This window comes from Hippopotamus amphibius, chromosome 3 (genome assembly GCF_030028045.1).
Source record: "Hippopotamus amphibius kiboko isolate mHipAmp2 chromosome 3, mHipAmp2.hap2, whole genome shotgun sequence".
In the NCBI taxonomy this organism is placed as follows: Eukaryota; Metazoa; Chordata; class Mammalia; order Artiodactyla; family Hippopotamidae; genus Hippopotamus; species Hippopotamus amphibius.
Genome location: NC_080188.1, coordinates 64,527,386 through 64,551,055, shown reverse-complemented (window position 1 = coordinate 64,551,055; position 23,670 = coordinate 64,527,386). Strand labels below are relative to the sequence as shown.

Genomic DNA, 23,670 nt, shown 5'->3' with positions numbered 1-23,670 from the left:
ATTTTGCCTAACTTTTGTCAGGCTCATCCTTTTAGTAGAACCTTTCTCAGAGATAGGTTGGAGAAATGAACTGGAGAGAAAACCATAATCTAAATTTTATACTCCTGTGTTAATTTCTAAATATCAAAACAGTATCCCACACTGAACCCTTTGAGAGCTTTTATTTATGGAACAAACTTTGACACTTAGGCTAAGAATTTCAGTATTTAATCTTGTAATCTCCTACATTTTGTCTGCATACTGACTCCTACTGTTGGAAATGCACTGAGCGTTTAGTTGAAATAGAAATGTGTGTTTGTGTGTGTACTTTGGGATGGTCTAGGTCAAAGCAAATATCTTCACATAGCTGGGAGTTGATTATATAGCTAACTCTGTACAGTTGAAATATTAATACTTTCATCATTTTTTCATGTGGACATATTTATACCTCTATACATATTATGCATAATACATATATTTACACAATAATTTGAATATGAAATCACATGGATTTCCCAAACTATGTAAATTATTAAAATTGATCTAATTTCTATCAATATGTAGGTATAATGTGTTGTATACATTGCATGTTCAATAAATGATGTTTGCCATTGTCTTTAATTGAATCCTAGATGATTATTTATGTATTTCAGGAAAATTTTTAAAAATTTAACTCTTATTTTAATATTTTCCTCTTATTTATGTAAAAACCTTTATAGAATGTATTTTAAAGTAGGTCCTTAGTGAAATTTACTATAGGATTTAAGTTGTGTGTTTTTACAATAAAGATATCTTAGCTTGTTATCACTGAAATTTACTAACAAGTCAAGCACCAAAATTAAGAAGAAAGTGAGCCTATTCTACATGACTGAATCACAGGAAAAAATTAGGAATGTGCTTAAATGTTATTTTTAAAACAAAAATAGAAACACATCATCAAATAATGGAATGAAACCATCAAGTAATAAATGGAAAATAATATAGTCTTTTCAGAAGTCATTGCAGAAGATCTTAGAATCAAGCAGCATGGATGAAAAAATAAAAAGTGTGTAGGATGTAGATGAGTGAGAGAAAGGGAGAGAGGGAGAGAGAGGTAGGTAAGTGGATGAATAAATGGGTGTGGGTGGATGGGTGGATGGATGGGTGGATGGGTGGATTTCTTCCCCACTCTACCAGCTTCTTCCCCTGAATCCCACAGAGGTTTACTTGCACTACCCACATTACATTATACATGAAGGAATCTTGGATCTGAAGAGAGGTCCCCTAGTTTTCAATCCAAAATCCAGAAGTTTCCTCTTTAATAGAAAAAGGGTCACCACCAGGATTTACTGTTACGCAGTGCCTGGTGACAGCTTTGGTTTCTGTGTGTCCTGTTAAGCTTCCCTTTGCTTGGTCAGTGAAGAAATAGCCACACACAATGTATATAGAGCATGCCCTATTTCCAGCAGTTGAAATGAATGCAGTACTCTTCGGTGGGGCATTTTCTTCAGTGTTCGGTGGTGTTTCGTTTCTACTTGAGCTTCTCCCTTTGACCTGATGCTGGTTTTTTTTGTGACAGTGGATGGCAGGTGGACCTCATGGAGCAAGTGGTCTACGTGTGGGACCGAGTGCACACACTGGCGCAGGAGGGAGTGCACGGCACCAGCCCCCAAGAATGGAGGCAAGGACTGTGATGGCCTGGTCCTGCAATCCAAGAACTGCACGGATGGTCTGTGCATGCAGAGTAAGTCTATGTGAGCAAATTACAGACGCTGGGGAGGTCTGGGGTTTAACCATTTGGATTTCTTTGAAAGAAATATCAAAAAATAAAAATTCCTTGAACAACAACAAAACTGCAGTACAGTGCCAGTTTCCTGGGTCTCTCTCAGAATTGAAAAACGAATCTCCCAGAAACCAAAATGAATAATAACTGTGTCCAGTTAACAAATGACACACACAGTATTGCTTTCCCATAAGCAAAAAGTGATTTAATTGTTTCCATGGAGGGAATGTCATTCTTTTCAGGGCAGGAGAGTGCTACTGAGCTTTATTATAGTGCACAAAAAGGCACCCTAAACTCCTCAGAGAGTCACATGACTTCCAAAAAGTAAGCTATTTCTAATTCATGGCTGTTACTGAACCAATGTCCATGAAATTTAAAATATATGTATAAGGACAGGAAACATTTCTGCAGATATATTTACCAGTTTACAACAAGTATTTACTGGGAACATCTTCACAACACGTTGAAAATGCTGGGTTTGTGTTAGAAATTATAATGTTTATCTTAAGGGAATAATGTTTGTGAAACATAAATTTAAAAAATGGGTATAGAAGATTGGCTCAGGAATATAATAGGTGCCAGAAGCTAAATATTCCAGATTTTTCATGACTTTGTTCTTTAGATTTTCTTAATGAGATGGTGGTTTGATTTCCACACTTGCAGACTCTCACTCCTTTGTTGAGGTGCCCTTAGATGTACAAAATCTACCATCTCTTTTATGACCATGAATTAAGGTACTGAGAATTGTTCTGAAATCTCACCTGTACTGATGAATGGATCAAACAGTGTGCTGTCTTTGAATCTTAACTAATGGCAGCCAAATGTTGACACTTCTTACAACACATTACAAATTGCTTGTAGAATACAAGCGACCAAATGTACTTGTATGGAAGTGTTTGTACTTGTCATTTAAGAATAAGATTTTATTTTCAGCACATTTATGAAATTCTGTTTACCTTCCAGAGTCTATACACACAAGGGCCTTTAAAAAGAAACTGTACTTAAAATACAAATAGGTAATTACATTACTGACACAATAAAACTCCAGTGGGCCTCTTATTTTTCTGTCCACGGTACATGGTATTCTTTGAAAACAGGCTGCAGCTGAGTGTAAAGCATAGCTTCTGGTTGTGATTTGGGGGTGGCTGCTGGGCATCTCACTAAGTTTGTACCAGAAACATAGAATGAAAAGAGTACAGCTATTTTACTAAGCATTTATCCAGAGATATAGGGTTTGGTCCTTCTGGTGTTAATTTAAGTTGAGGATTAAAATGAAAATATACCACACACAAGTTTTTTTTAAACATTTTTATAATTTAGTATTCTTCTTTTAGTGTTGATTCATGTGATTGAAGCCTAGCAATATTTGAAGTTTCTCTCTCTCTCTCACACTCCCTTTCTCAATATTATACTTCAACCTTGGGTGATTTAGTGTCTATTGTTTCTATTGTGCATAATTTAAAAATTCCCAAAGAACCTATTTAACAAAGATTACAATGCTGCAAGATGGAACATTGGGCCTTTTATTAGTTAAATAAAACGACACATTCTAAATTATGACATTTGTCAAATACAAGCATGAAATATTCAGGTTAAGATTTTCATGACATAGCATCCCCATAGCATCTAGCTGATTTCTTACAGCATTAATAGAATTTTTTCTAATGATTGGATGTTTATCAATAATGATGGCATGAGGTGTGTGTGTGTAAATAAGGAAGGGAAATGAGGCTACAGGAGTTGTTTGTTGTTTGTTTTTGTTTATTTCTTTATCAAGTCTCTTATTAGGCTGGAACATTTGGGTGTTTGAATTAATTAGTTAAAAAGCTATTTCCTTTCATAATTCTGATTTGCTATAGTAACAATCTATACTAGGTCAATAAACTCTTGCATTTGCCCTCCTTTATCTATTCTAGTGCAGAAGAGAACTGCAGTTTGTACTATTATTGATTTCTTCAGTGATAAAAACCTCAGATACTGTTGTGCTGAATAGTTATAGTATTTTACAGTGAAAGCTATAGTTTCTGTTTACCAGTAAGCTGGGTGTTTCTGGTATAGCATTGCTGACAAAGTTTTGCAAAGAAATAATAATGTTCTTGGTCCTTATTTTGGAAAACAAAAGGCTTTCAGATAGTGAAAGTACTAAGCTTATAAGAAGGACAAGGTCTGTATTTGAAAAAAAAAAAAGAATGGGAGCGGAAAAGACAGCTAGAAAGTTGCAGTTGACAATTAGGAATTATCATTTAATGTTTAATTACTTTAGGAAAATTAGTGTCTTCAATGCATTGATAATACTGCAATACTGATAAAGAACTATTCATCTCAGAATAAAGCTAGCCTACTTATCATTGAACTGGGGAGGCAATACAACCTCTGAATCTACTCAAAAGGGTCTACAAATGATTTGGATATAAATGTAGATATACTGCTAGGAAGGAGAAGTTCAGAGTTCATAATGGATGTCAGTAGAATTTAGAGTTACCTAGATAACAAACTGTGGTATGTTTTATTTTTTTTTTTTTTTTTTTTTTTTTTGGCACACGGGCTTAGTTGCTCCGCGGCATATGGGATCTTCCTGGAGCTGGGATCGAACCTGTGACCTCTGCATTGGCAGGCGGATTCTTAACCACTGCGCCACCTAGGAAGCCCCTTTTTTTTTTTTTTTTTTTTTTTTTTTTTGTGTGGTATGTTTTAAAAATCCAGATTGGTACTTAGGAGCAATACAATGTGAAATAAATAGAAAATATTACTGTCAATGTTTATTTACTAATTTGTTAAAAATAATATTCAGACATATTTTTCCTTAGCCATTTCCTTCATCATAAATACCTTTGACTCAAAATATGTAGAAGTATTGGATAAAATGTCTAAACTTAAAAGACATACACACATTTGGAGAGAGAGAGAGAGTGTGTGTGTGTGTGTGTGTGAGAGAGAGAGAGAGAGAGCGCGCGCGCGAGAGTATCAAGTTCAAAAGAAAGAGGAATCCTCAAGTACCAGAAAGGAAGTAGGAACTCAGATCTGGAGAAGTACCTGTATGCGTGAACACCAGAATAACCAAGAGGAGCATTAGACATGGATGTGAGTCCTAGGGATTAAGAGTTAGGGTTTCAGTTCTGAGGCTAAAAGTTGAAAGCAAGAACCTTGAATAAAACTGGGTCTCATAAATGGCTGCCCTTGTCATGAAAAATACCTAGAAATTTTTTACCCATCAGCCCAGGGAAGCTATAGGAAAATTCATGCTAGAGAAAAGAAAAAGTCTTCACTTAGATAAAACCTGTGATAAAACCACAATCTTAAACCCAGATCTGGGTATGGAGTCTAAGATACAGTACAGGGAGCAAAAAGCAAAGTATGTGAAGTTTATAAAATTAGTAAAACTTCTGGGATACCAGCAGAGGTGAACAGCAAGCCATTCTCTAGAGTTCTTTCCACAAGTGCATTGGTCTATGATAAAGGTAGCCCACTCCTGAAAATGAATTTATGATGCAACGTTTTATGTCACCCAAGGGAATAGTCTGTTGTAAGAGAGAGCTGGCAGCATAATAAATAGGTGAGTTAGAACTCTAATAACATGGACTCCTAGAGCAATCTGAATGAGGCTATAAAATAAATAAAAATAAAAAGACAAACTATTTTTGAAAGGAATATAAGCACAAATGAAAGGAATGTTATAAAAAGGACAGACAGATTTGGGGAAAAGTCAAACAGAATGTGATCCATTGAAAGGTAGAACTCAATGGGAGATTAAAAATCAGATCAGATCAGAGATAGCTTTAGATAAAGCTGAAGAGAAATCTGGTAAACTGGACTGTAGATCTCATGAAACTTTGAACAATACAAGGAAGAAAGATAAAGTGAGTGATTATATAAAAGGTAGGTTAAAACACACGGAAGATGGAATGAAAAAGTCCCACATTTATTACTCAAGAGAGCAAAATTTAAAGTTTTTGAGACAATAAAGATAGAGCTTACTACCCACAAACTCTCAATGAGTAAACTACTAAAAATATGAAAATTGATTCTTTAAAAAATGAGGGACCAGTTAAGGGGCAGTTGAAAATAAGATGGAACTAAACTATAGACAACATTAACACAGAATATGGGAAGGTATAATCTAAGTTAAAATGTTCTAATTTTTGTGTACTGTTCAAGAAAAGAATGGTAATACTACTTGTGTTAGACTTTACTGATTCAGGTGTCCCAAGTAAAATGTTAAGACTGACTACACACATAAAGTTTGAATATATAAATTCAGAATGTGATTTTAAAGGTCAGAAAAGGAGCAGAAAAGAAAGAAAAAGTATGGTTAAATGAAAACAAATAAGATAGTATCTATTAAAGATTATCATATATCAAGGATAATAATGTAAATTAATTAAATCCTGTTAAAGGAAATTCAGAATTATAGGAAAAATTTAGTTTTATATTGTTTATGAGAGACATACTTAAATCACAATTATAGAGAAAGATTCAAAGTTAAGAAGTGCAACCTAATCTTTATTTTATAAAATTTATTTATTTATTTATTTATTGGCTGCATTGGGTCTTTGTTGCTGCACACAGACTTTCTCTAGTTGAGGCGAGTGCGGGCTACTCTTCATTGTGGTGCATGGGCTCCTCGCTGTGGTAGCTTCTCTTGTTGTGGAGCACAGGCTCTAGGTACATGGGCTTCAGTAGCTGTGGCACACGGGCTTAGTTGCTCTGCGGCATGTGAGATCTTGCTGGAGCAGAGATTTAACCCGTGTCCCCTGCATTGGCAGGTGGATTCTTAACCACTGCGCCACCTAGGAAGTCCCGAATCTTTATTTTAAAATGTCCAGTTAATGGCATTGACTATCTAATTGGGCCATTCTTAATTCCATTTCCCATAAGTCACACATATTAGAGATTGGTTTTGCTCATAGTTTTAATTTAGATTCTTGTTTTTCTTAGACTTTATAGTTTTTAGAATGTTTAATTCTCTGTTGGATAATTAAAAGTTTTCTAAATTGTTTACCAGGCTATTAGTTTTTTTGTGTAAGACATCTTAGGAATCCAGATATTTCCTCAATGCCAACTGAAGTTTTAACCATGACTTTAAGGGTTATTTACAAAATTATTCCATATTTTAATGGTATAATAATGCTAAATGTTAGCAAATGTGCAGTAAAGTAGAATCTCTTGTATTTTGCAGATGCAAAAACAAATTTTTATGATTATTTGGGGAAGCAATTTGACAGTATGAGTTAAGAGCTTTAAAATTATTTCTATCCTTTGATCCAGGAATGCTACTTCAATGAATAAATTTTAAGTAATTAATATGAATACCTAAAATATATGTGCCAAATACGTTTGTATTCTTTGTTATTTTATTGTAAAAAATGCAAAACACAAAAGTCCAGTACTAGAGCAATGATTAAGTAATACATGTAATTTCGATAAGGTGGACTATCATATAGCCATTAAAATATTTATGATGGCTTAACATGGAAAAGCAGAATATGGATTTATATATATATTCAGTCATAACTATTTAAAAGTAAGCTTAAGAAAGATGAGTGAAATTTATGCATTTATGCTAGTGAGATTATGAGTAATTTTTTTCTTTTTCAATATGCTTTCTATTATCAGCATTCTTTTATTATACTTATAATTGTAAATGACTTTTTAAAAAGGAAAGTTGAGGGTTGTCTGGGACAACGGCATGATCTTGGAAACAGGAGTTTCATTTTGGTTCTGGGAACGTGAGCACATTGATTCAAATTAGATTAGATTTAGATTAGGTTACAAAACAAGTATTTGCATAAAATAGTTGTATAAAATCCTATTCACATAAAACCCAGGAGGCAAGAGTTATTTATAGCCAGTAAACCAAGTACATATATAAAAGGGTTTTGAAGATATGGGGATTTGGAACTGAATTATAGTTTTGCATTATTTCCCAGTTGTTTGTCATATACATATCACACTGTCCTTGCAACCATATTTATTCTTAAACTGTTTAATAAATTGGATTCATTATGTGTAGTAAGATCTACTTTGTGATGGTTGGCATATAATGGTTTAAGCCATACTTCTTCCTTTTGAAAATAGCAGTCCAAGGACTATGCATGTGGTTTGGTCCAGAAATGGTACTTTATATGTACTTATGAATACACTCAATTAGATTATTACATTACCGCAGCTATTCCGATACATGTTGGTTTTTAATCCCATTTGAAGACTGGGGTCCCACATAGGGATAAGTAAGAGTTCAAATCTGAGTTTAGAATTACTCCTTGCTGAAGAGGGTTTATGCCGCAGTAGACAATTAGAAATTGTAATTTACAAACAAGAGCTGCCTGGGAATTGTGTCTGCATCAGTGAACTTCCTGACTTTGGGAAATTAAAATGTTATGCAGTCTGCAAATTTAGCACTTTCTACTCATTAAAAAATTTACATGTCACCCTGCTCTTCCATTAATTCTCACTTGCAGAGGAAGTGGCAGAACTCTGTGTGTGAATTGTAGTGCGGACACACTGCATACCAGGGCCCCCAGAATCCCAGGTGAATTTAATGTGAGGAAACAATTTACTTTACAAATAGTCTGCTCTTGACTTTAGCATGATGTGTTTATAACCACTGTGGCAGGCATTTGAGAAGGTGCTAGTCAGTTTCCAGTGAAATTCTTGTCAACACAGCAGTTTGATAGGAGAGCATAATTGTGAGTGTCAGACAGTGAGTGCTTTTATCTATAGTTTGGAAGAAGTTGATGTCATAGCTGTGTTTGTATAGTCCTTGATATGTGTAGTGTCCCAGCTGGCAAATAAATATTCTGTCCGTGCACTGGCTGCCCAGCACCGTGCTCTGCTGTCTCCAGTATAATGAGTGTGGTTTACTTTTGCTTTTTTCCTTTCTGGTAAAACATTTTCCTGATTTTGAAAGCAGGGATGTGGTTAGGAACTTTAGCCCACAGAAACCTGCTGAACACCTAGGGAGCCCCAGACAGAAGAGGACAAATGCAAGGTCTTCGGCTTCCAGAATGCAAAGTAAACTCCGAAGAGATCAAGAAAGGTACCACTTTCACAACTGCAGCAAAGCTAGGACTCCTTCAAGATCACATAGGAGCAGGGCCAGTGCTTTTGCTTGTTTTCTTTTTGCCTAAAAACCCAGCAAACAGGGTGATGTATGATAGGAATCAGCCTCTTTACTTCAGGACTTTTCATCACTTTACTTTTTCTAGCAAATGTCTTTAATACTATGGATTTATTTGTCACTGCCTTTGGATTTAGTATTCTTTTTCTGAAGGATCGTTGATGGGGATAGAAAATGCCGCATTGAAAATGCTTGGGCAGCTGATCTATGGATATGATTTTACTCAACTGTTGAGTTAAATTTCAGACATTTGTTCATCACCTCCTGTGGATCACAAGATAAGGCTTTTATATCTGAGACATTCATTCCCTGCTCTTCATTTTCAGAAGGGCGTGGTCATAGGTGTTAGGAACAGGGCAGTGGATCAGTTAGTGATGTGTGACCCACTGTCCTGTGAAGGCTGCAGCACGGATTACTGTGGCAGTTTAGGTAACTGACATCAGTGATAAACAAATGTTCTTTTAAGTTTTTGTTGTCATGTCCCAGGATTTACGTATTCATTTATTTAGAGTTCCTCAAGCCCTTGTCAATAAATAAACCCTCAGAAGAGTGGTAAATTATAATAAATGACCATGAGTGTCTTTGACAGACCTGACCTTTGACATCATTAGTGCAGTCCTGATGGGCTGGCTAGATAAGAGCCAACCTAAAGGAAAAAAAAAACACAAGATCTGATCATGTTTATTTTGAATGGCCCTTGAGGTTTTTAATAAGAACATTTGCATCAGAAGAAATGTAATTGGAATGAGAAAAATCACATATGTTGGCTTAGTGTAAGGTCACTGGCAAAAAAGAAAGACCAAGCAACCAGGTCAAGGAGAGGGGAAAATCCATGGAGAATAGAGATTCTTCTAATGCTAGGATCATAAAAATGAGAACAGATCTTCTGAAGTGGCCTATTGTACTTAAGATAGATAAATATTCTAAAACTAACCCAAAGCTTGATGATTTAAAAACATGGACTTTTACAGAACACACAATGCTTTTATAAACTAGAATTATGTCATATTCATAACTTATATACTACTCCCCATATGAAATGCGAACTCATCATCTATTTTATTTAATCCTCACAATATCATAATATCTGTTTACGTGTATTAAGGTCATAGATGCAGCTCCATATTGAAATATAATCAGTAATCTTGAAGGCAAGCAGGAACTCCTTAAAAAAAACCACCCGTCTCCCTTTTGGCTACAAACTTTATAGCTAATCTAAAGACAGAGTTAATTCCAAGACAGCTACATAAAGACTTTCCTTTTATGCCTTGCTTAAATCTGGCTCGGTGGTTCTCAAACTTTGGAGAGTGGAAAAATTACTGTATCATGTATATATATATTTTTTTAGTTTAAAGGAATTGCAGATGTTACTTTAATTTTATTCATTTTCCACCTAATATAATGACTTAAGGCCCTGGCATTAATTGCTTCTGACTCCAATCTACCATGTTAGACCTGGCTAAACTGAAGCAAAATTGACCTGAGTTTAACTTAATAAAACTCAAAAAGTAAAAAAAATAATCTTACAAACAGAACTTTTGCTATTCCCCTAATAATAGCTCTTTATCTTGGAAAGGAAGAAACCGAGGCTTAAAATTGAAACAGCCCACCAGCACCCACAAGTTAGTGTGAGAACCAGTATAGGAACCCAAATCTGTCTCATTTTGAAATAAGCCTTGTTTCATGTGGGCTCTTGGAGGCTGAAAGCAAGTGGTTGTCAGCTTTTATTGCTTTAAAATGTGATTTTCTTCTTATATGTAGTGTCCCTCCAATTTTTGATGTTTATTCTTTTTTTCCTCTTGGCATCATTTTTGAGGGAAACAATGTTTCTCTTTTAAATATTTACATTTATGGTAGGTTCTATGCCAAATACAATGTGATTTTCATACATTAACAACTACATCATTCTAGCATGGCTCTCCAATTACATTAGAGTAGAGATGCCCAAGTTTGGTGCACTTCTTTGCTTACCTCACACTTGAAACAAAAGACACTATTTAGAAGTTGTTTTATTTAAGGGTGAAAATCTCTGCTGTTTTAACTTTTTCATGAATATCAATGATAACATTTCAAATGGAGAGGTATTTTCTAGTCTAAACAATTAGCATTACCTCATTCAATAACTGAATTGCAAATTAACCCATGACATATCAAGCCCTTTTCTATTATTTCTTTGTCTCTCCTCATTTAAATCTATTCATCAGACAATGCGCATAAAAGTGAATGATGGGGCTGTAGCCTAAGAGCTGGGATCTGCCCCTCACTTTGCTCTTTCACCAGCTTTGTGATATTAGGCAAGTCCCTTCATCACTCTGCTCTGGCTCCTTGGTCTGCGAGTACAAAGGGGTTAGAAGAGGGAATTCTGATCAGTGATCCATCTTAACTTAACATCCTTGGTGTTTGCAAGTTAGAAAGGGCATAGACTTGGTTTTGAGGAATTTAAACCTAGCTTGTGATGCTCAGAAGTTCTAACATTTCTCACATTGGCATGTTTGCTTGATAACTATTTCTGTTAAAATATTACTTATGGCATAAAAACAGTTTGCATTATCTTTTAAAAATTTAATCATAAAATCATGATCATTTTGACTATTGTCTGTTAACTCTATCGCATGAAAAGAAAACTTAAAAGACTAGAAATATCAAAGCAGTTGGTGTTTACTAGGGAAATGAAGATTTACATATGATTCCTGGTGTTGTTCCTGTGATTTCCCAAATGTAAACCCACCAAATAGGCTATGTTCAGATGTAGTATTGCACAATTATGAGCCATGTAACTTAAGGATAACTTGATATTACTTACTGCTGTATAAAACCAAGGAAAGCTCACTTTCCTTTTTAAGATACTTGGGCATGGGCTCTCATCTTTTATAACAGTTGGACATCAGCTGAGAAATATGGGCAAACCCCGTCTCCAGTGTAAAGGATGACTTTGTGAAAATTAGAAAAAGTCATTGCTTCCTCAAGTCATTTAACCACCAGAGCATTGTTATATTAACAGTCCAGATCCACAGTCAACACGACTGTGAACAGGGCCTCCCAGAGCTGGACGTGCAAAACCTGCACGTGGTCAGATTTACGCACAGGAGGATGGAAACCAAATCGAAGTCTAAACACTTTCCTTGACTTTAAAATATCACTCCGCATTTTGGGGAATGATTCTCCTCTTCTGAAAAAAAAAAAAAAAGTTGAACTAGATAATCTCTTAAATGAATGTTTTGAGCGATTATGGCTTGGCTTCTTAGCATAGGAAGCATTTCAGTATTTAAGAACAGCCCACCATTGCTCTGTGCTCCTTCTGTCAGTCCACGGGAGGTGATTTTGAAAGTTGTTATCAATGGAGGTATGTTTTGTTCCTGACAGTTCTTCCATGGCAAGACTGTTCCTCCCATTGCAGGACATTCAGTACCCTTGGCCCTCACTCACTAAATGCCACAAACAACCCCCTAATCATTATGACAAGTAAAAAACACCTCCTCTGCCCTATTTCCAAACACCCCTTTAGAAGTGGCACCACTTCTGGTTGAGAAATCATTTTAGTGTCAAGTTGCTCTCTGGCCTTGGAAATTGTCTTCTGAAACATGCCACTATGTCTTTGCCAGAAGCCACAAAGGCCAGGAATAAACCTCTTTAAAAGGGGAGGGTGAAAGAGTCGACGGCACTTAAAAGAGTGCATTTCTTGTGGCTTTTCAGAAAAACTGGGCTCCTTGTCTCTGTCATAAGTAGGAATCCTGAAATTCAAACAAATTTCCTACTCATTTTATTGACTAATAGGCTGTGTCGACTCTACAAATAAAATCTTTCAAGGGCCATTGTCTTAGTGTACTTATAGTGCATCATAACGATATAGTTGTTACTTATTGCTTTCAATGTCCCGACATTTTATCAATCTCATTTATCTTTTCCACAGCTATATGGAAGTGCATATTCCTAATCCCTTACACAGATTAGAAAACTGATGCTTAGAGAAGTGAAGTATTTAGATTTGACCAAGCTCTCATAGTTAGGAACTGACAGGGCTAAGATTCAAACTGAAGCCCATGAGATTGAAAAACTCAGTTTCACTGCCTCGGCCAACAGCTGAGGTGCTTTTTCAATCGACCTGCCTTTCAAGTAGTAGGAAAGTTAACTGAAATCCCTAACTTATGAACCAGGCTGTTGATAGTGACACCGAAAACAATTATTTTGCACTGTGTTCTGCCAGAGATGCGATTTTTCATTATTGCTAGGACTGCTCTCAGCAGGATCACCTCATTAGCTGAAGAAAATGTTCCCTGATGTTCTGTGAGAGACGGATCAAATGGAGAAGTATACAAGCAAACTCTAGAAAGTGATTCTGTGTTCCCCCCGTTTGGGGAATAGAACAGTAATCCCCTTCTATCCTGATACCTAGCCTCCTAAGTGATATTTTAGTGGTGTAGCTGCCGAAGTGTTTTGAAAAGGGTGGGAAAAGTTTTGCAAAGTTGCCTTCCAAAACTCTTTATCAGTTTCCATAACAGAGTAACTTGGGGTATTGAACCAATAGTGAGTGTACTTAATACTTGTCTGTTTTAAATTTTCCCATATAGGAAAATAACAGTTTGTCTAGATTGATCACTATTGGCTATGAGAAATAACTAACAGTGAGACTTTCTTTTTTTTAATTTTAAAGCAACCTCAAATGCAAACACTTCATTAAATATATTGGTAACACCTATTGATAGACATTTCCCAGGCCAAGTTTTATAGAAACCACCCGTAAAATTCGGTCACTTCATTCCCTTTGCTCTCCATTATCTATACAGAAACCAAAGTGATCTTTTCAAAATTAGTTTGATGACAGGATTTGCATTTCATTTAGAATAAAATTGAAACTCCTCATGGTGGACCACCAGGCCTACAAGATCTGGCTGCTCTCTGCTCTGAGCCTACCACCTCCCTCTTTCCTTTCACTCACTACCATCTGACCGCTTCATTTATATGTCAGGACTTTTGCATCTACTGTCCCTCTTCATGGAACATTGTTTCCTCCAGATCTTTACTTGGCTGATTCTTTCTCATTGTTCAAGCTTCAGTTTAAATTTCAACAGAAAATTCTTTCCTGATTCCCTAAGTTGGTCATTCTTTTATCTCCAATCACATTAAATTTTTTGTTTCATTTTCCAAGAAGACTTTTTCAGCATTTGAAATGACCTTATTTTGTTTACTTGTTTATTTTCTGTTAAAGAAGAATGAAAGCAGTGACTTTTCCCATCTTGTCTGTCATTGTACCCCTATGCCTAAAACAGAATCTAGCATACAGTAATAGGGTTCAAGAGTATTTTTTAGGTGAATGAATGAATAGATTCCAGTTTTGTGCCCAGAAGTATAAGTCTCAGATAAATTACCACAAGGCACAAAAGTATTTATTGAGTGGTCCAAATCTACATAAACATGGGAAAGTAGAGATTAAAATAAAGATTATAAATTTCCTTCTTATTATTCCTTGGTCTGCCTGTCAAGAACAGGGATTCTGTTGGGAAATAGAGATGAAAGCCAAACAAAACCCAGAACTGCTTCACAGGGTGAAATTTCAGACCTTGCTATATCTCTCTGGAGATAGTCTTCTACCTTTACAAGATATAGCTCTTCTGCATACTTCAGCAGGCCCACCCTGATTCTTACAAAAATTTTCAGGGTGAACATCAGACCATCCCCAAATACCCTATTTTACACTTATTTCTGGGCCCTCTCACCTGCAAAAAAAAAAAAAAAAAAAAATCTTTTGCCATCCCTCTACTTAAAATCATCCCTACAGCAATGACATCACTTGTCTGGTCTAGCAGTGACATTATATTGTCTTAAGTCTTTGGATTTCAAAAATAACCTTTTGTCTTGTGCTTGTGTATGTCCCAGATGTCCTTTTATTGAGTTCACAGAATACAAATGGAAAAAGGTTATTACCAGACAGAAGTGTTTAAAAATGAAAATCAAACCTAATACATGGACTCAGACAACTGGAATAAGGAATATAATATTTATAAAACTGAATAGGAGGTTGCAATCATTGCTCTAAAATAAAACATTAAAAATTAATTCAGAGCAAACCTGTCTGTGCTACAGCAAACCTCTCTTTCATTAAGGTAACACTGCATGTTTCTCCCGAATTAGTTCCACAAAATAGGTAAATAGCTTGTAAGAACTGCGTGTTCTGCAAACTACAGAAGATCTACATGAGGCACGATTTAGAGTTACCTTTAGTGTTAAAGCATTACAGACCTTTAAGTTTGAACCAATTAATTGTGATTCTTGCAATTTCTCTACATTTTTTGCCTTTGAGTATTACTAGGAAAGTTTAATTCGTATGGTTCTTATTCATCTTCATTTGATTAATCCAAATGGTGCTGCCATTTGATTAATTCATATGTTGCAGAGTGTTAAATATTAGGAAACTGTGGACGCTAGCTATGTGATACGTTAAATTTTTCCATAGATTTTCATTTCAAAAAGTTTATGTTCCACATTTAAAAAATGTTTTCTCTCGATCTTCTACTCCACCTCATTGCTGTTATTTATTATTGTTATTACGTTCAATCATCATCATCAGTTTCCTACCTTGGAAGATACTAAAAGAAAGAAGAATAAAACTGCATTTACCGTTGGGGTGAGGTTTTTATTTTGCCCAATTTATACTATTCCTCTGAAGCTCTAAAATAAACAACCTTATAACCTCTAGGCCCTATTGATTTTTGAATGATTTCAAATAAAAAGCATCCAGTTTCCATTGTATTGACAAACTGCTCAGTCCCTGGGCAAAACCTATTGGATTCCTATTAAATGGAGGGGCAAGAAACAACTGAAATTCCAAAAAGTAGATTTGAGCTGGAAGGAGGAGAGGTGGTCTTGCTCAGCTCAGTAAATGGGTATTTAACCTCTGACCAATGATGACAGGCCTTCTTTAGTTCTGTTAGACTGAGAGCAAGCTGGTATGATTAAATAAAAGAGAAAAAAACTGTTTAGAGCCTTACTGAATATGTCTTGGGAATTAAGGCATATGGCAGGGATAAGGAAAAAAGATTTTCCTTATGCTAATGACCCTTGATGTCTGAAATAAATTAGATCCATTAGAGTTTATGCTCAATAAAAGAAAGACTTTAAGCACTCCAAAGTTAGTGACTCGAGACTAGTTTTTGCTCTGAAATTCAATCTTCCTACTTATTAATTCTTAGTGAGGCTCCAGAGTGGACAGGAGATGCAAAATCATAATTCTGTACTGGACCAGAATTTTAAAGGACCCAGGTTTCTTCTTTTAATTAAACCATTTTTCATGCTTTTCATTTTGTTTCCCTCATTAATTTGATTTTGTTCCCATTTTTGTTTCATTTTTTGTTTCTTTTCAAGGTTTCATTTATCCTATTTCAACAGAGCAGAGAACCCAGAATGAATATGGATTTTCTTGTAAGTTGACGTTTGGTTTTTATGTTGCTGAATAGTCATTTAACATTATTGCCCCCAGTTCAAGTTTACCTTTCTTTGGATCACAGATGTGCACACAGGAAATAGGCGCCTAATATATTCTAACATGAAAAACAAATTAGATTTTCACTGCTGAAAAGAAGGGTCATTTCAAGTCTCTGCTAGCTTTAAAATCTGTCAGTCTACCATTGAAAGCTTAAGTCCCAGTAGCTGACAAAACCTATCATGAAATATGTGGATCTAAATAAAGGGCAGGGTTCTAATGCTAAAAAGTAAAGAGATGAGAAAATGCAGATCTGTTGAGTTAGAAATCATGAATGTTGAATAAGTAATTACAGCCTGCTAAAATAAAACATTAAGGATTTAGATACAGTATTCTGACCAGAGTTCAGAACACTGCTGTAGGGCCTCAAATAAAACCCAGCAGCAAAGTGAAGTCAGCACTTTGAAAGTAGTGCTCACACAGCCAGAAGGGTTTGGTATGTCACTGGTTTCCGGAAAAGACTGTCAACACTAACTTGATTGATGCTTGAGCACATATTCTAGAAACTCTGGGAAAGACAAGTGTTTAAAAAGAAGGGATTCTTTCACATATAGTACATTTAAACACAGAATCCTAAAAGAGATGGAGCAGTTTCCCACAGGGAATTTTTTTTACTGTCAGCGTGTTGAAGATACATGACATGAGAGTGTGGGTGATTGCGTGGGCCACTGGCAATCCAAATGACAAGTCATTTCACCGTATAAACCATGTGGCTGGGAGTGTTAGGAGAGTGTAGTAGTTCCTTGACTTTTGGGAGGCCATGGGACCTACAAACCTGAAAATTCTCTGCCTGCAAAATACACATGTATAAAATTGAGCATAAAAAGGCTGTTCTTGACCATCTGAAGTACCAGTTTAATCACCTTTCAGAGTGAGCAGAACAGCTTTGGTTAATTTTGCTGACAATTTTTGTGGGTCACAGAAAACTAAAAATAGAGACTTAAAGATGTCTCAGGGATCCAGGAAAGGTTTAATTTTGTTGGTTTGTTTTGTTTAAATTGTCAGCTTTTATCACCATTTGCCACTGAATCAGAGTATGTTCTGTGCCACTAAGGCAATGTGCAACATTTATAGGAATTTTCCTCTTGCCTTACCCAGAGATAGACCTCCCAGCTGACCTCACACCATATTAATCAAATGCCTAATTGCCTTTTGGGGGTACTCTGACCTTTCTGATCACTGAAACAGGCCTTTATCTTACTCAGTACACCATCGAGCTATATTTTATTCCAGTAATGAGTAGCTCAAATGCAAATCTCTAAGAAACCATGAGAAGCTCAGGGTTCTCAGAGGTAATACTAAATCTGTAGCAAAAGCCTGGAGTTATCAGCAGTAACCTCTGCTCCCCAGATCTGGGTCTTCTGAAAGTACACCTTTCAAACCCAAAATGTTTGCTCCCAGTGTTTGCTTTGCTTCGTTCCACCATTCCCACCCACCCCTTCATTGATTTAGGGGAAAGTGAGAAGAGTGCTGTGGAAAGTAATTTTGCAACTTGGAATGATACTTAGAAAGATACTCTGGTTCAATAAATATACAGATTCAGAATGTGCCAGATGTTTCTCACAGAGTGTTTATGTTTTTAAAGAACTATCAGTGAATTTCAAAGCTGCCTTCCAAACTTTTCCACCTGAAAATAGTAATAAACTTTTTTTTCCTGTGGGTTGAGATGGTTTTAGCTGGTTTCTTTTTATGCCTCGTAGTAAACGGTCTGTTATGTTGCCCAATTTTAGATAGATTAGTGAGTGGATAGATGCAGAGTGAGAAAGGAAAAGAAATCATAGATAATTTTCCACTGAAAGGCCACAGTTTGTTTTATATAGCTTTTGAAATAGATTTGAAATTAACCTATAAAAAAGGCAATAAATGTCTAAAAAAATTATAACAATATATATGCGTATTATGGGAAATTTCTCTAACCGTTTAATTCAGTGTTTCCTTCTCCCCGTTATTTAGCTGCTCCTGATGCAGATGATGTGGCTCTGTATGTTGGCATTGTGATAGCTGTGATAGTTTGCTTGGCCATTTCTGTAGTTGTGGCTCTCTTTGTGTATCGGAAGAATCATCGTGACTTTGAGTCTGATATTATTGACTCTTCTGCACTCAATGGAGGCTTTCAGCCTGTGAACATCAAGGCAGCAAGACAAGGTCAGTTGACAATGCACTTCCCGCTTGGACTTACGCATGTAAGCAGCCTCCGTTGTTATGTGTCTTCAAAATCAACGAAATCACATCAGCTGGAATGTATGCTCCATGAAGACAGGGATTTTGGTCTGTTTTGTTGATTACTGTATTAGCATCTTTCATATAACAAATTAGAGTTGACAGGGTGCACAAATCTTTTTTTTTCCTTCTCTAACAGGTTTCTCTGTCATACTTTTAAACTTTGATTTGAAAAGAGTGCACCGATTGGTTGATTGATTTCTTGAGTTTCCTTTTTTTTCCTTTCAACAAGACATCTTGCATTGCTGTGAATACAGTGGTCTACAGATGAACCCAAATCCAATGTAGAAAAGAGAAACTATTACCTAGTCACCTTGTGAGGATCGCTGTCTATGAATCCAATCTATTGAAATAGCTAAGTTCCATAGAAGCAATGGAAAGGCAAAATGTAGAATGAACTTGTCTGTTTATTTGTAGCCAATAATAAAACAGATCCCAGTTATCTAATTGCCCTGTTTGTAGCAGAATTTTAGAGTCTGTCCAGTGCTAATATTTGTTGAATTGGTATTGATTCAAAAAGTGTCAGGGGGGAGTTTGACTAATGTGAGTTGCCTGAATGAAGGGTGCAAATAGATGTTCCTCCTCTTTCTGACTCAGATCTCCTGGCAGTACCCCCTGACCTCACATCAGCTGCAGCCATGTACAGAGGACCTGTTTATGCCTTGCATGATGTTTCGGACAAAATCCCAATGACCAACTCTCCAATTCTGGACCCACTGCCTAACCTGAAAATCAAAGTGTACAACACCTCAGGTGCTGTCACACCCCAAGATGACCTCTCTGAGTTTGCATCAAAGCTGTCCCCTCAAATGACCCAATCCTTGTTGGAGAATGAGGCCCTCAACCTGAAGAGTCAGAGTCTAGCAAGGCAGACGGACCCATCCTGCACTGCATTTGGCACCTTCAACTCCCTCGGCGGTCACCTTATTATTCCCAATTCAGGTAATCCCTAAAGGTTTTTACATTGAAGAGATAGAGTTTGAATACTTATTCTTGTACCAAAATCTTTATTATTTGTTTTCATTAGGCCTGAAAAGTTAAAAGTATCCTGTCTGACCCAAATCTACTTTCAGTGTAAACCAAACATCACTTCAGTCAAAATCAGCAAAACAGTTTATCTTTCTGCAACCACCTCTGAAAACACTTCCTCTAGAAGCATTACATTGACAACTTTCTGCCGAGTCATAATTTACAACTGTCATTGACCTTCTTTTTAATAGTGTTTTAGAAGGCAGCATTAAGCCAGAAGCCCTCACTGTTGTCATCACACTTTAAAAGGACAAATTAATTAGAAAACATATCAGTTGGTTCCCTTCCAGTTTCCTACAGGAAGCAATACTTCAGAATATGAATTTTTAGATGATCAGAGGACATGATAATAGACATCAAATCTTCATTTATAAACTTAACTCTTTATTACACTGTCTTCAGGCTCAAAGTATTTATAAGGTACTCCAGTCTCTGATGTATCTATCGAGAATCACAGGTTCATCGCGTGCTTTTTTGTAATATTACTCAGCTTTCAGTTTAGTTATCTGCTTCTAAAGCATAAGCCCCATAAAGCTCTTAAATAGTGAACTGAAGTTAGTGATTCATAATGTTTGATTAAAGTTTGGTATTCGTTAATCAACAGTAGTAATGGGCTTGGAACTATCAGTTATGAGAGGGTTAGTGGATTCCTTTGTGAATGTACAGTCGCTCTTTTGAACCAGACAGAGTATTTTGTGAACACAGCAAAAAGAAACAATTTAACTGAACTAAGGTTTATAGGTAGCATAAGAAGAGAATATAATGTGTAAACAGCCATAGAGCCAAATAGTATATAGAACCAGCTGGTCTTCAGGTCTGAATATGAACTTGTCTTTGATTCTTCCTCTCACTCAGTCCCCCATGTCAACACCTTGGCAATTTTTCACCCCATACCTTTAAAAGTATATTTTAATAAATTGAAATATTGAATGGAATATCATTTTTCCTTTTTTAAAATATATTTTACATAGCTGAGATCACACATTACATAAAGTGCTTTTATTCAGATTTTATCATTCTCATGCTATTGCATGTTTTTTGAAATCATGATTTTAAATATATTTTTAATAATCTACCAAATGAATACTCTATTGTTCTTTCATTTTTTTAACATTATATGATTCCCAAGACAGTTTTATTTTTTCATGATATCCACTGGATTCTACCTCTCCTTTCCATTTCTACATCTGTCACTTTATCACATATGAATTATTACAAAGGCTTCTTAAGTGGAAAGGAGGGAGCTAGCATGTTTTAAATATGTACTGGGCAATGGTGATCTACGTGCATTATTCTATTTAATACAGTAACAATAGTCACCTAATACGTGTCAGGCCTCATTCTTGTTACTTTACATCCATAATTTGTTCCATCCCCATAACAAACATAAAGGTATATTTGATTGTTCCCATTGGAAAAAATGAAAACACGGAGGCTTGGGTGCCTCATGTGTGGTCTTCCTCTTCTACTCTGTGCCTCACCAGCATCCTGACACAGGTGTGACCTTCCACTTCTCACAGCACCACAAGGCTCACCTTACTTTCCTTCTCAAGAAGGCCACGCCTCAACACTTCAACCAGTTATACAAAGGCTCTGAATAACCATTCCTCTGTCCTTTACTCTTGAGACTTTCCAACGTGGCCGGGCAGGTTTCCTTATTGTCCTGTGCTCATATGGTGTATTCCATTTCCTTGCTAATTAAATATAGCTACTCAAAGATAGGAACACTGTCTTTTACTTCTTGGCATTCACAGCATGCAAAATACTGTACTCACAATCATGTTCTGTAAAGTTTTATTGAGTTGAAATTAACTGCATTTATTAGAATAAAATCATGGATCCAAGCATCTTCAAGTTGCTGCCTGTCTTGAATTACTCTCTCTGGTGACGCCGCAGTGGTGCAAGCCCGTGGTTCCTACGGTGTGCGCCACAGACCACCATCATTGGCATCACCTGGCGACATGTTAGAACTGCAGTTTCCCCAAACCTTCTGAATCAGAAACTCTGAGGGTTGGATCCAGTAATCTGTGCTTTAGCAAAACCTCCAGGTGATTTTGCTGCAAGCTCAAGTTGCAAACCACGACTATTGGCACAGTTAACTTAGAACAGTGCTCAATCCAACAGTACTACAAAATACACCAATTAGCACCTAAGTAAAAACCTGCTTGACCAGCTGTGACTAAAACCAGCAGTGGGTGTTCACTTTCTAGAGTTATGTATGATGAAAGAAGTTCTTCACCAATTATTATTCTGTTGCAGAAAAACAGTGATGCTAACCATACACTTCAGAAGTAAACATTTTTTGATATTGCTGAGGTGAGCATTTCCCTGACTTTGAATCTTGTGGGGATTTTTTTAAAATTAGAAATGACGCATCATTACAGCTGTTTGAAATGTTAAGAGCAGTTGTTGGTTTTCCCCTCGTTTTACAAGGAAAACAACAGTGGAACCATCTGTCTATTCTTTAAATAAAACAAGAGTTTAGAAAATTACATCATTCCTTTAAGTAATTCCATAACAGTTCAGAGGGAGCTGTGGTAACAAGGCCAATAAGGAAGGGAAGCAGGTCAGCTATGAATATTTACATGTCTTTAGAGAAAAAGCAGCAGGCTTATGGCTATGTGGCCACAAAATCTCCTCATTCCTTTTCACTTGCTTCAAAGGCATTCTGTGAAGTTTCCTTTTGATTCATAGGTCTTATGTGACTGCTTTTCTCTTTTGCTATTCAGGAGTAAGCTTGCTGATTCCCGCTGGGGCCATTCCCCAAGGGAGAGTCTACGAAATGTATGTGACTGTACACAGGAAGGAAAATATGAGGTAAATATGCTTTTTCTGGTGCACTTGACTTTATCAATGTCTGACTTGGAGGAGAATGGTACATTAGAAAGAATAAACCCAACATGTTTTTGTCTTGATTGCCCAGCTTCTGGCATATCCTTTTTCACCTGGACCTATGAAAGGTCTGTTTTTACTTCTCTTTATCTTTGAAGCTCCAGACACTTTTGCAAATCTTGAACATGGGCAGAAGGCCAGAGTTCTTTTCCCACGTGGAAATGTGGCCATATTAGCTAAAAAAAAAGTGGCCAGAAACGTGATCCATAGATTGTGCGAGAGTTACAAAGAGACCTCAGCTTCATGTAGCCTGGCTCAGGAACCCAGCCTGTTGCCATTATAGGGTTAAAGGCCACAGAGAATTAGACAGTCCCTTAAGCCCTGGCCTGTCATCCCCACCTCAGCCTAGCACTCTATTCTCACCTGCAGATTCTTCTTTTGGGGACTGTCTTCTAGCTTTTAAGTGTTGTCAACCTCTTCTGTTTAGGACCTATAAAGTCTGTATTTCTGAATGCACCTAGGGTTGATTAAAATTCGACTGAATCTAAGGGCTGTTTTGAATGTGTCATAATCATAAAGATGAAGTTACTTTAAGTAAAAATAACAAGCGACGTCTATAAGTCCTAAATTCAGTTTTCAGCTTGGCTTCTCACGAATTGTATCTGGTCCTTCTTGATTAGTTCCCACATGAAGTGCGTGTGTTAAATAGTATTTTAGAGGCCTGATTAATGCTTCTGAAGTGCACTGAGATCTTAAACTAAGAGATGTTGTTGAAATGAAGATCCTTACATGTAATTATCATTGTTTTTCCCCAAGGGAAAGGCATCTGCTCCTCTGCCCTGAGCTCTGAATGCAAAGCATGAGTGACAAATGTGGAACTAGGTTATCATTATAAGGCATTATACCTTTTTTCTTCCCCTCTGTCATCTTCAGAAAAACATCTCTTTTTAGTCTTGTTCTTGGGTAGCCGAAAAGCTCTTTCATTATGCTCTCAGGTGGAGATTTAGAATCTGTAGGTCCCAAACCATTGTTTTCTTCAGGTGGTGTACTTTCACCTAAACAAACGCTAGTCTCAGAAAATAATAAAAATTCCTTGAACATTATTCATGTGGCTTAAATTTGAGCAACAGAAAATCACTAAAAGGCTTGTATTTGCTCACATCAAATATTCATTTTTCCATTCTCAATGCAGAGTAACATTCACAGGCCCTCAGAGCACCCTTCTTTTGCAGCAGGAGAAAGGAAGGTTAGCAA

General features: G+C 36.4%; 1 protein-coding gene across 1 annotated transcript in view; it reads left to right on the top strand.

The window, feature by feature from the left end:
* The window catches only part of UNC5C (unc-5 netrin receptor C), a 377,961-nt gene that overhangs the window by 317,145 nt on the left and 37,146 nt on the right, over window positions 1–23,670 (top strand). The window contains exons 7-10 of the mRNA XM_057727431.1: window positions 1,538–1,702; window positions 18,289–18,480; window positions 19,153–19,497; window positions 22,314–22,401. Coding sequence (XP_057583414.1) covers window positions 1,538–1,702; window positions 18,289–18,480; window positions 19,153–19,497; window positions 22,314–22,401 — 790 coding nt within the window. The remainder of the gene's footprint in view (window positions 1–1,537; window positions 1,703–18,288; window positions 18,481–19,152; window positions 19,498–22,313; window positions 22,402–23,670) is intronic.